The sequence below is a fragment of the Oncorhynchus gorbuscha genome, linkage group LG23, assembly GCF_021184085.1.
Source record: "Oncorhynchus gorbuscha isolate QuinsamMale2020 ecotype Even-year linkage group LG23, OgorEven_v1.0, whole genome shotgun sequence".
NCBI classification, from domain to species: domain Eukaryota; kingdom Metazoa; phylum Chordata; class Actinopteri; order Salmoniformes; family Salmonidae; genus Oncorhynchus; species Oncorhynchus gorbuscha.
This window is the reverse complement of record NC_060195.1, coordinates 20,572,977-20,585,907: the sequence shown is the minus strand read 5'-3', so window position 1 is coordinate 20,585,907 and position 12,931 is coordinate 20,572,977. Positions and strand designations below refer to the sequence as shown.

Sequence of the window (12,931 nt, the reverse complement as noted above, 5' to 3'; positions counted from 1 at the left end):
TATACATCAATGATGTTGTCTTGCTGCGGGTGATTCTCTGATCCACCTCTACGCAGATGACACCATTCTGTATACTTCTGGCCCCTCCTTGGACACTGTGTTACCTAACCTCCAGATGAGCTTCAATGCCATACAACTCTCCTTACATGGCCTCCAACTGCTCTTAAACGCAAATAAAACTAAATGAATGCTATTCAATCGATCACTGCCCACATCTGCCTGCCAGTCCAGCATCACTACTCTGGACGGCTCTGACTTAGAATACGTGGACATGGATAAGAGCGTCTGCTAAATGACTTAAATGTAAATGTAAATGTAACTACAAATACCTGGGTGTCTGGTTAGACTGTAAACTCTCCTTCCAGACTCACATTAAGAATCTCCAATCCAAAATTAAATCTAGAATCGGCTTCCTATATCACAACAAAGCATCCTTCACTCATGCTGCCAAACATACCCTCGTAAAACTGACCATCCTACCAATCCTCGACTTTGGCTATGTCATCTATAAAGTAGCCTCCAACACTCTACTCAACAAACTGGATGCAGTCTATCACAGTGCCATCCGTTTTGTCACCAAAGCCCCATACACTACCCACCATTGCGACCTGTACTCTCTCGTTGGTTGGCCCTCGCTTCATACTCGTTGCCAAATCCACTGGCTACAGGTTATCTACAAGTCTCTGCTAGGTAAAGCCCCGCCTTATCTAAGCTCACTGGTCACCATAGCAGCATGAGCTCCAGCAGATATATCTCACTGGTCACCCCCAAAGCCAATTCCTCCTTTGGTTGTCTTTCCTTCCAGTTCTCTGCTGCCATGACTGGAATGAATTGCAAAAATCTCTGAAGCTGGAGACTCACATCTCCCTCACTAGCTTTAAGCACCAGCTGTCAGAGCAGCTTACAGATCACTGCACCTGTACATAGCCCATCTGTAAACAGCCCATCTATCTACCTCATCCCCATACTGGTATTATTTATTTATTTTGCTACTTTGCACCCCAGTATCTCTACCTGCACAATCATCTTCTGCCAATCTACAATTCCAGTGTTTAATTGCTATATTGTAATTACTTCGCCACCATGGCCTATTTATTTCCTTAATTTACCTCGGCAGGGTAGCCTAGTGGTTAGAGTGTTGGACTAGTAACTGTGAGGTTGCAAATTCAAACCCCTGAGCTGACAAGGTACAAATCTGTTGTTCTGCCCCCGAACAGGCAGTTAACCCACTGTTCTTAGGCTGTCATTGAAAATAAGAATTTGTTCTTAACTGAGTTGCCTAGTTAAATAAAGGTTAAAAAAAATACAATTGCACTCACTGTACATAGACTTTCTGTTTTATTTTGTTCTACTGTATGTTTTGTTTATTCCATGTGTAACTCTGTGTTGTATGTGTCGAATTGCTACGCTTTATCTTGGCCAGGTCGCAGTTGCAAATGAGAACTTGTTCTCAACTAGCCCACCTGGTTAAATAAATGTGAAATAAAATAAAAATAAATAAATAATAATAATAAAACATAATATTTGGATGAATGAAAGATAACTGTCACGCCCTGACCTTAGAGAGCCTTTTTTATTCTTTATTTGTTTAGGTCAGTGTGTGACATGGGTGGGCAAATCTATGTGTTCTATTTCTTTGTTGGCCAGGTATGGTTTGTATGATTGGGGATCATACTTAGGCAGCCTGTTTTCCACCTGAGTTTGTGGGATCTTGATTTTGTTAGTTGCTCTATAGCCTGCAGAACTTTACTGTCGTTTTGTATTTTTTTTTTTGGGGGGGGGGGTGTTCATTTTAAATAAAAGTAAGATGTTCGTCTACCACGCTGCACCTTGGTCTAATTAATCTAACGGGTGTAACAATAACATATATTCAGATGACTGAAAGATAACATATATATTTAGATGACTGTCAAGACAACTTGTTTTGTTGATTAAATTGTTGAAATTACTCATACAATTCAAGAACCCTTGTCAGTATCCACACAGTGTAAGAGCCATCATCAGTATCCACACAGTGTAAGAGCCATCATCAGTATCCACACAGTGTAAGAGCCATCATCAGTATCCACACAGTGTAAGAGCCATCATCAGTATCCACACAGTGTAAGAGCCATCATCAGTATCCACGAAAATGATCAAGAATCATGGATATCCTCGAGTGAAATGTTTGGGCCTAATTTATTTTGAAAATATGTATATTTTTGACAACTGAGATCCAATGTATTTTTATATTCTTACAAATAAAATACAACTGTAAAATCTTCTCAGTCTTGTTTATTTGCATCTGTGTTTTGATTCATTATTTGTTATACTTTCTTGATTTGAAAACAAGTTTTAACTGCAAAAAAAGGACGGTAGCACACAGAAACATTTTGAACCTGCATAATAAAGCTAAGCAATATATGTCTTGCTGGAAAAGTGGAAGTGTTCATAACCATAAACTGGACTAAGATTGAGAACTTTGATTCACCATGGAGTCACTTCCCACCGGTTAAAAACTGGTTGAATCAACGTTGCTTCCACGTCATTTCAAGCAACAAAAAAAAGATAAATGTGCTGAGATTGAAACAACGCGGAAAACTGATTGGATTTGAAAAAGGAAATCAAAGTAAGGGATTTAGTATTTTTTTCACCGTCTCCCTAAATCCAATGACATGGTGACATGTTTTGTTGTCTTCACTTTGTTGACAACTCAACCAAATGTTATTCAAAACTAGACGTTGAACTGACATGTGTGCCCAGTGGGTTAATTCACATTTGAATCTCTTGAAATGTGTAATTCGATGCTTGGTGTGGTATAGTTTCACCTTTATTTTCCTTTCCCATGGAAATCTCTAAAGAGGAAGTTACATTTGCACTTGTAAAAGGCACATCGTTCTTATTTTCTCGACTGGCAGTTTGACAGTCTGCTGCAAGTGCGAATGTTATCCAAGGCGCGTATGGTGCAGGTTTGCCAGATTTACCGCCATGTGAAAATAAGGACCACAATGGAAATAAGCTGTTAAACTTGATTGTGTTATCGTTGCTGATTTTCTTAAATTGTATGTGGAGGCGTCACCAGCTGGAAGGCCCTTATGTATGGATTTCACAAATTGTCAAATAAATTAAATCAGTCAAAGTGAACCAAATCGAGGGATCTTGCATGATAATGATTTTCACATGTTGTTACTAGGCCTACTTGTGGCTATGGGTTAGTCTGAGAGCCTTAGCCATGACATCAATGATATTCTATGCTGCTGCGGTGCCACGGATGCAGAGATATGATTATTCAGTGAGGATTGGTAGACCTCGTCCGCAGGCTGGATTGGGAGAAAGTGTCTGGTGAACGAGATCCTTATAGGCTGTCATGTGGGCTATCATAGAATAATGTTTAACAATTTTCTACAATAATGACTTGGCTAAACTGGTCCTTAAAGTGTACATTAATTGATATGATTTACATTCATGTTTTAGCCTAACGTTTAATGTAGCGTACGCCTTCACTTTATTCCATTCTATGAATAGCTACTTTGTTCAATGGCTGTGCCAGTCTTAAATTGAGGCATTTCAGAGGGTGAGGTTTGGTGGAGGAATATTGGTTTGCAGACCAACGCGCCGTTTTCAGTCCCATTATTCATGCTGGTTAAATACTCTTCAGGGGGCAATGAAGGGGGGGTGGTCTTACTCCGCTGGACATTAATTGCGGGGGACGCTGCACAATGCGGTCTCCGCTGTGCTCTATCCACTTTTCATTGAAATAGAAATGGGGACCGGAGCTGCGGGGGTGCACGCTTTATGTGGGCGGGGACACACCCCTTTGCTCAAGCGCAATGCTACCAGTGCGGTTTGAATGAGATTCTTCCGGTTAACATCTGGTCGCATGGTCCCGCTTGCCTGCCTCTGTAATTAGAGTAAATGTCTCGCTCCAGCAAACGACTCCCCACCTCGTTAACTCAAGTCGTGGCAAGAGCACCACGGGGTTCCTAAACATTTAACGGGAGCAAGGCTAAATGTGTATCTTTAAACCAATGTGGGGTAAAAACTTGGGAAAGTAAGTTATGGGAGAAATTACTTAAAAAATTATGTTGGGATTATATTATCAGAATGTAATTTGCCAAACCCGGAATCCTCTGAAAGTAAACTGGCATGTGTTGTGCATGGCCCATGTTTGAATGACGCGTTACCTGGCTTAAAGTTAATATATAATTGACTTTATGATCTGATTAAATAACATTTACGAATATTTTGCAACACAAACAACTGTCAGGGACCTGGAGATGGAGTCCAGAAGCATCATGATAATTTTGGCTACCATGGCAGTCAGTACACGTACAACAGTACAGTGTAACGTTTGAAATTGGCCGAAATCTGTAGCCTTTTGTAAAAAAGTATGTGCTCAATAGCTATTAAACCAACATTGGGTTTATCATTGTAGCAACTTTGAAGCTGAGGATGTTAGGGAGTCAATGGGATCAGTAGCGCCATCATGTGGCACAAAGTAGTGGTGTAGAACGCTAAAAAAGACAGACTTCTATTACATGGGCATACATTATTTAGTGCCTCAACAGGCTGGGAAAACAATTTGTAAATATATGTTGTATAATAATTATTCAGTGAATTTGCATCATTCACCATTAGTTGGATTTCTTTTGTCCCCAACTTCTAGACTAGCCATATTAAGTAATTCATGGAATTTAAGTTGCTGTGGCCTGTGGTAAGATTTTAGCCTGGTTGACACCAGACCACGTGGCAGAACTCGAATTGTGTAATCACTGTTGTCTGGAATGATCCAGTCTGTCAATTTAGCCAGGAAAGTAACATTATCGGCTTCTGCATAAAATTCAACAAAAATATAACACATGGCCATGGCCCTGATAGCAATACATATTTCACTCACTCATCCCAGTCACACTGGCTGGCTCATGGAGCACCAACAAAGTAATCACTTCTGTCAGTCTGTGGCCATCTTCCCCACCGTGCCCCAGCTCCAATACATATATATGTTCCAAATAATGTCTAGACACTGCACTGTATTTCACTAGTGACCAGCAAAAAGATGGACAACAAAGCATTTAATCACAAAAAGAAAAACAATGTATTTATTATAATAACAGCAACAGAAGTCACACTAACAAGCAGCTGCATACAATAAGTACAAAGGACAATAAGTCATTGGATTTATGGCGACAATGTTGGGTGAGTAGTAAAGCTCTGCGGCTGGATTCAGTGCTTTTCTTTCTCCCTGTATGTGTGTGCATCCATGCCATCTGTTGGTCAGACCTTGCCCACAGCCAGGCCCTGAGCCCTCTGGTACTCTTGCTGCAGACTAGACAGGACCTCACGATGCTGATCAGACTTCTTCTCCATGTCCTTTAGTAGAGTCTCATATCTTTGACTACAGCCCAAAACAGACAGAAAAATGTTACACTTCTGGATTAAATACTTTAGGCAATAAGCGGTTGTTATTTCGGACACCTTGTGGAGTTATTAAAATGAATAAACATTATCTTTCAGACTCACATCTCCCCATTTATGTATTCTAGCCTCTTTGCCACTGTGGCTTTGGCTTCCTCCAAGTCTTGCTTCACCAGAACTGGACCTATAAGCTTGTAAACTGTGTTCTGGGTGTCCAACAAGTCCAACTCCTGAAAGACGTAAAGGAAGTGTATCAGCAACGGAATATGTACTGGGATTCATTCATACTTACTGAACATTCATTGTGAAAGTATAGAGACGTGTACTCACCTCTTTGACTATATTATTCTCTGTCACCTGAGCCTCCAGTTTCTGCCTGGCTGACATGCTCTTACTAACATCTAAAGGGAATAAAAGCAACGTTAGCAAATCAGTGTGGGTCTTGACATGCACATGTAAACAATAACAACGTTGGGTACAAGAGGACCAGTGATACTGAGTGATGTAAATAGAACATAGCTAATATCCATTTCTATGGTCATGTCTATGGTAATACTATGCTGCATAGGGTGTAGCCAACTGTACAAACGATTGATCTTACGACGACCTATCGTAAGATCCTAAGACCGATCCTATGGGATGGAAGACCAGAGGGGTATACTACAAAGCAGGTTCAAGGTGTTAACCAGTTAACTTGCCTGAATATTCTGAAACTGAAATAACTTTTTTTTTTAAATAAAGATACGCTTTAAATGGGTATGGAAGATCAGGTAGCAAAAGGGCAGTTGTCTAACGTTAGATTTCAAGAATAATGCACATTTTGCAAGTTACTTGTCACTTGACCTAATAGCTAGCTGTTACAGTATAACCAGACAGATGTCAATTTCTAGCTAGCTGCTGAGGTAACAATAAATGACCATGCCAGCAGAGATGTACCATGCATGTAACATTACAGCTATAGCTAACGTTAGCTAGTTAGCGAGCTAACGTTAGCTACATACCTTTTTGCATCTGCTGGTATTTTTCTAGCTCCGATTGTAATTTCTTCTGAATCGCCTCTGCCATGTCTATGGTGTTTCTTATCAAGCCTTTGTTTATTTTAAACTGAAACAAAAGCAGTTCCTTATATCTAGCAGAAACAGAATATCGTGCGTGGCTAGCTCAGGAACAACCCTTCTTCTTCGTTGAGATTTAGCGGCGATTGGCATCCAATACATTTTGCATTACCGCCACCTACTAGACAGGAGTATAACTCCTTTATACTTGCTTGAAAATAAAAATAAATAAACAAATACCTTACCATCTAACAGTACACGCACTAAAAACTCACCACCCTACTCCACTATTTACATATATATAGTCCTGCCTCAGGCCAAAAGCCGGAAAGGACGGGACACCAAAACTCTTCTGAAGTCAAGTCTCATACACCCAAATACCTATCTGCAGCTGCCACCACAACCTCAATTTTCTGCGACTTACATACCATCCCTGCAGTACAGTAACCATTTCTATAAATGCTAAAAATCCAATCTTTCTGAAGCATATATCACTATCCTTCTGTACTGGTACAGGTCTACTGCTCACACCACTCTTCTCAGGATCCCTCCCCTTGAACCATCTTCCTCTACTTTCTTCACTGCCTCAGCATAAGACAACTTCTGCACTACTCTAACCCTGGAAACCTCAACCTGCCTCTCTCGCAGGTTGATCCCCAGCTCCATGGGCACCCCACCCCTACAACTAACATATACCACTACTTTCCCCATGCTAGAAAGCACAAGCATTTCGCTACACTCGCATTAACATCTGCTAACCATGTGTATGTGACAAATACAATTTGATTTGATTTGATTTACACATTCCTTTGTCTTCTGCACACTTCTCACACATAGGAACCTCCCTCCTACACACTGCTGCCACAAGCACATAAGCTTGACACCTGTAACAATGTAATGTATTCGGCAAAAAAGTTTGTACAGGATAATTTATATATCCTAACATCACTTTTTTTGGGCAAGCATCCCGTCTTCTTATTCTTCTTTGTAATTGGGTTTAGCGGTGGAACAACCAACAAGTAACTACTTCCAGGTAAAAATGTTTAAAGAAACTTTAGAATAGAAGTCCTTGTTTGAAAACTGTAAAGGAAGCAAAGCTGATATGAAGGGTAGCATAATTCGATCCTAAATCAAACATATATTCAATGTGTGCTCTGTAATGGACTAAAAAGGCTGTTAATCTCTTAATCCACGAGATCAGAGAGGAAGAGGCGAAGGGTAAAGGTTTTACTCCGCCCAAAATCTTTCCACGAAAATAAACCTACGATGTGAAGGATTTTTGAATGGAGGCCATTGAGAAATTGTCGAATTTGGTCAACAAAAAAATGGAATTGCTTATTTTCTATGTGAGGCTTATTTTGTCAAATAATAAGGTTGTTAGGAATGCACTGATATAAGTAAACGCAGGTGGCATTTCAGGCAAATAAAAACAACTTTATATCTGAGTTGTGCCTGTTGTTAGAAAAAGATATAGAGGACTCGTTTTAGCATGGACATTGCCATTGAAGGCTTCCACCATTTTAAAGTAGTCAACTGGGTGGGGCTTCCTATGATTTGGGAGAAATTAGCCAGTGAAGAAGAAGGCATTTGACTACTTTGGGGAAATGATCAGGGGATGTAGTATTTAATTATGGATTTAATTTCCTTCGTGAGATTAGAATATTGAGAACATTGGGTAGGTTTAGACCTTCCGTCTCTGGTCTACACTCCAGTCCAGTTGGTTGCGGTAAAGCACCTTAAAGTTGGTTGCCATCCGACATTTTTTTAAATCCCCAGAAGAAGAAGAAGAAGAAGAAGAAGAAGAAGGGATCAATATTTCCACTTCCGGGTTCATCTTCATCGCTTACGACATTTTGTAGCGACACTGTTCATTTCCTTTCTTTCCTCATGAAGATGGCTTCGTCTTTTTGGAAAGGTGTTGTATGTGTTGGTCTATTTGCCTTGGCTCATGCAGCTTTCTCAGCCGCTCAACGTAAGTGCGATATCAAAAAAGAAGATTATCATATCTGGGTTTTTATTTTGCTCTTTAGATCAAAATCCACATAGATATCAGCCATGCAGTGAACTGCGGCCTGTTAACTAGCGAGCTAGCTAGCTAATTTCCATTCCACATCAACCAGTTTAGCAAGCAATGGAAATTAGTTAATATGCCAGACATGTCTAATACTAACTAGTTATTTAGTTAGTTAACTACTTAGTATATCATATTATTATCACTGCAAGCAGTTACAGTAGCTAACAATGGGCTTTTTCAACATTGCAGCCGATAGTGCAGGCGACTGCTGACTGATCTACAAATCACCTTGTATCATAAATAAATAGTCATTGTTTGTAGATCAGTCAATGTCTGCTTGCCAACGCGATATGTTAGTACAATGTTAGCATAAAATATATATATATTTTAATTTACTAACTAAGACTTCGTTAAATGAAAACAAGGACGCTATGCTCCCCAAGTCCAAGTACTAACAGTTATGCAAATTAGATTGCAAAATCTGGGGTGTAATCATTAGTCCACAGTTCCGTTTTGCAAATAAAAATTGGACAAATTCAGAAAGGCGTTTCGTTTGCTTCCGTTTAAAAAAGGAGTGAATATACCTCTGTTATGGATGGAACTAGGCTACCAACTTGTTTTGGTCTTAACTGTAACCACATTGCTTCCAGTGTGATAAATGTTATTCTCTTCTATCACCAGATCGATCCTACATGCGTCTGACAGAAAAAGAAAATGAAACCCTACCAGTAGATGTAAGTTATTTAATACTGTTGTATAATACTGCTAGTTTTATATTATTTATTATATTCGTTGATGTTTATCTATTGTATTCATTGCTCCGTTTGCCATATTTTCATTTTGTTTTGCAGATTGTCTTACAGACTTTGTTAGCGTTTGTTCTGACCATTTATGGTATAGTCCACATTGCGGGAGAGTTCAAAGAAATGGATGCCTCCTCAGAGCTGAAAAACAAGTAAGCCACCATTTCATATTAGTCATGGACTTTCCTATATGGATAACCCTATGTTGTTATTGACCCATCTCACTGAAAACATGAGTATAGTTTAAACTTGACTCAATGCCCTCTTCCCATTTTTCAGGACATTTGACACGTTGAGGAACCACCCATCTTTCTACATGTTCAATCATCGGGGTAGGGTGCTCTTCCGCTCCCCTGACCAAGAGGCTTCCGCTGTCCCGAACCCACAGGCCCTGCCCAACCCCCTGCGGCTTCGCAAGCTGGATCATTTGCACTGAGACTGGCCTTCTCTGCCCACATGTCTTTATTTCTGTGCAGATGAGCTTATTGGTTAGATGGAGGGAAAAGTAATTTCTCCCACTTTTAATTTGTCTTTGTACATATATTAATATGCTGTACAAATTTGCATCTTTCCATAAATGTGGTTACCATATTTAACTCCTGACTGTGCCAACCAACCCCCCAGTTTTCAGGCATATTTGTTTGTATATAATTGTTATTGCTTAGGAGTTGTAAGGATTTGACACCTCATCCCCTACCTCTTCCTAACAGCATGGGGGAAATGTTCCCCTTTGTTGGACAAGGGGCATAATAGAATGTTTTCTGTTTTGTTTACCACGCATATGTCTATCATGAGCAGCTGTCTGGAACTATTTATTTCATATTTTATCTGCAGATATGAGATTTGTTTTATGGAGTGAAAAGCCTTCACTTCAGTTAAAGAATTCATGACCATTCATTATGCCGATCTGTTGCAAAACGTTTCTTAAATTGGAGCAAATGAAGTGAGGAGGGACTAATCTGAAATTGTCCAATTGAAACACTCTTGTTTAAATGATTACACCCCTGATCTCCTGGAGTTTGAAATTAGGCTTTTGAGTTTATTCTGTATGCAATAAAGAGTTATTACAGTCGGAGTCACAAACGTCAACCTGAAGGGTGCAGCATGGAAAGCAGAGTAAGGCAGTGTTCCAGAAATGCTAATGATACTATGAACACTAAGAGACTAATGGTACATTTATTTGAGCCAATGTGTTTTTTTTCTTCATTTTACATTTTGGTTAAGATTAACTCCCTGTTTTTAACTTAATAAAATCATACTGAGATTTTATGAATGTCAGGCTGCATGTTCTTTTGATGCATTTATTGAACAAAGGTAACTAAATGCATGTAATATCTTGCACATCCACTACAGTTTATATATGAAAGTATGTGGACACACCTTCAAATGAGTGGATTTGGCTATTTCAGCCTCACCCATTGCATAAAATCTCCATAGACAAACATTGGCAGAACGGCCTTCCTGAAGAGCTCAGTGACTTTCAATGTGACACCGTCATAGGTTGCCACCTTGCCAAGATGTAAGTTCGTCATATTTCTGCCCTGATAGTGCTGCTCTGGTCAACAAAATGTTGTATTTGGCACATACGACAAATAACAAGTGTAAACGTATTTTAAATTTAACTTGGCAAGTCAGTTAAGAACTAATTCTTATTGACAATAATGGCCTACCGAGGAACAGTGGGTTAACTGCATTGTTCAGGGGCAGAACAACATATTTTTTTACCTTGTCAGCTCGGGGATTTGATCCAGCAACCTTTCTGTTACTGGTTTAATGCTCTAACCACTAGGATACCTGCCGCCCGACCATACAGTGAAATGCTTACTTTATAAACCCTTCAACAATGCAGTTTTATTAAAAAATCATTAAAGAGTAGCAGTAAATAACACTAGCGTGGCTATATACAGGGGGCACTGGTACAGAGTCAATGTGGAGACTATATACAGGGTGTTACAGTACAGAGTCAATGTGGAGACTATATACAGGGGGCACTGGTACAGAGTCAATGTGGAGACTATATACAGGGTGTTACAGTACAGAGTCAATGTGGAGACTATATACAGGGGGTACTGGTACAGAGTCAATGTGTAGACTATATACAGGGTGTTACAGTACAGAGTCAATGTGGAGACTATATACAGGGGGTACTGGTACAGAGTCAATGTGGAGACTATATACAGGGTGTTACAGTACAGAGTCAATGTGGAGACTATATACAGGGGGTACTGGTACAGAGTCAATGTGGAGGTTATATACAGGGTGTTACAGTACAGAGTCAATGTGGAGACTATATACAGGGGCACTGGTACAGAGTCAATGTGGAGACTATATACAGGGTGTTACGGTACAGAGTCAATGTGGAGACTATATACATGGTGTTACGGTACAGAGTCAACGTGGAGACTATATACAGGGGGTACTGGTACAGAGTCAATGTGGAGGCTATATACAGGGGGCACTGGTACAGAGTCAATGTGGAGGCTATATACAGGGGGTACTGGTACAGAGTCAATGTGGAGGCTATATACAGGGGGTACTGGTACAGAGTCAATGTGGAGACTATATACAGGAGGCACTGGTACAGAGTCAATGTGGAGACTATATACAGGGTGTTACGGTACAGAGTCAAATGTGGAGGCTATATACAGGGGGCACTGGTACAGAGTCAATGTGGAGACTATATACAGGGTGTTACAGTACAGAGTCAATGTGGAGACTATATACAGGGGGTACTGGTACAGAGTCAATGTGGAGACTATATACAGGGTGTTACAGTACAGAGTCAATGTGGAGACTATATACAGGGGGTACTGGTACAGAGTCAATGTGTAGACTATATACAGGGTGTTACAGTACAGAGTCAATGTGGAGACTATATACAGGGGGTACTGGTACAGAGTCAATGTGGAGACTATATACAGGGTGTTACAGTACAGAGTCAATGTGGAGACTATATACAGGGGGTACTGGTACAGAGTCAATGTGGAGGTTATATACAGGGTGTTACAGTACAGAGTCAATGTGGAGACTATATACAGGGGGCACTGGTACAGAGTCAATGTGGAGACTATATACAGGGTGTTACGGTACAGAGTCAATGTGGAGACTATATACATGGTGTTACGGTACAGAGTCAACGTGGAGACTATATACAGGGGGTACTGGTACAGAGTCAATGTGGAGGCTATATACAGGGGGCACTGGTACAGAGTCAATGTGGAGGCTATATACAGGGGGTACTGGTACAGAGTCAATGTGGAGGCTATATACAGGGGGTACTGGTACAGAGTCAATGTGGAGACTATATACAGGAGGCACTGGTACAGAGTCAATGTGGAGACTATATACAGGGTGTTACGGTACAGAGTCAAATGTGGAGGCTATATACAGGGGGCACTGGTACAGAGTCAATGTGGAGACTATATACAGGGTGTTACAGTACAGAGTCAATGTGGAGACTATATACAGGGGGTACTGGTACAGAGTCAATGTGGAGGTTATATACAGGGTGTTACAGTACAGAGTCAATGTGGAGACTATATACAGGGGGTACTGGTACAGAGTCAATGTGGAGGCTATATACAGGGGGCACTGGTACAGAGTCAATGTGGAGGCTATATACAGGGGCACTGGTACAGAGTCAATGTGGAGACTATATACAGGGG

General features: G+C 40.4%; 2 protein-coding genes across 2 annotated transcripts; one reads left to right on the top strand and one right to left on the bottom strand.

Moving 5' to 3' along the window:
- Positions 1 to 5,055: 5,055 nt before the first annotated feature.
- Positions 5,056 to 6,611, bottom strand: pfdn6 (prefoldin subunit 6). The gene is made up of 4 exons (XM_046324643.1): positions 6,396 to 6,611; positions 5,725 to 5,795; positions 5,500 to 5,624; positions 5,056 to 5,374 (listed from the first exon to the last, which is right to left on the bottom strand). Exons 1-4 carry the CDS (start codon positions 6,457 to 6,459, stop codon positions 5,254 to 5,256), a joined length of 381 nt encoding a protein of 126 aa, XP_046180599.1. The 5' UTR covers positions 6,460 to 6,611; the 3' UTR covers positions 5,056 to 5,253.
- A 1,661-nt stretch (positions 6,612 to 8,272) lies between these two features.
- Positions 8,273 to 10,535, top strand: mmgt1 (membrane magnesium transporter 1). The gene is made up of 4 exons (XM_046323917.1): positions 8,273 to 8,421; positions 9,145 to 9,197; positions 9,315 to 9,418; positions 9,546 to 10,535. The coding sequence occupies exons 1-4, from the start codon at positions 8,337 to 8,339 to the stop codon at positions 9,700 to 9,702; spliced, it is 399 nt and encodes a 132-aa protein (XP_046179873.1). The 5' UTR covers positions 8,273 to 8,336; the 3' UTR covers positions 9,703 to 10,535.
- The last annotated feature ends 2,396 nt before the right edge of the window (positions 10,536 to 12,931 follow it).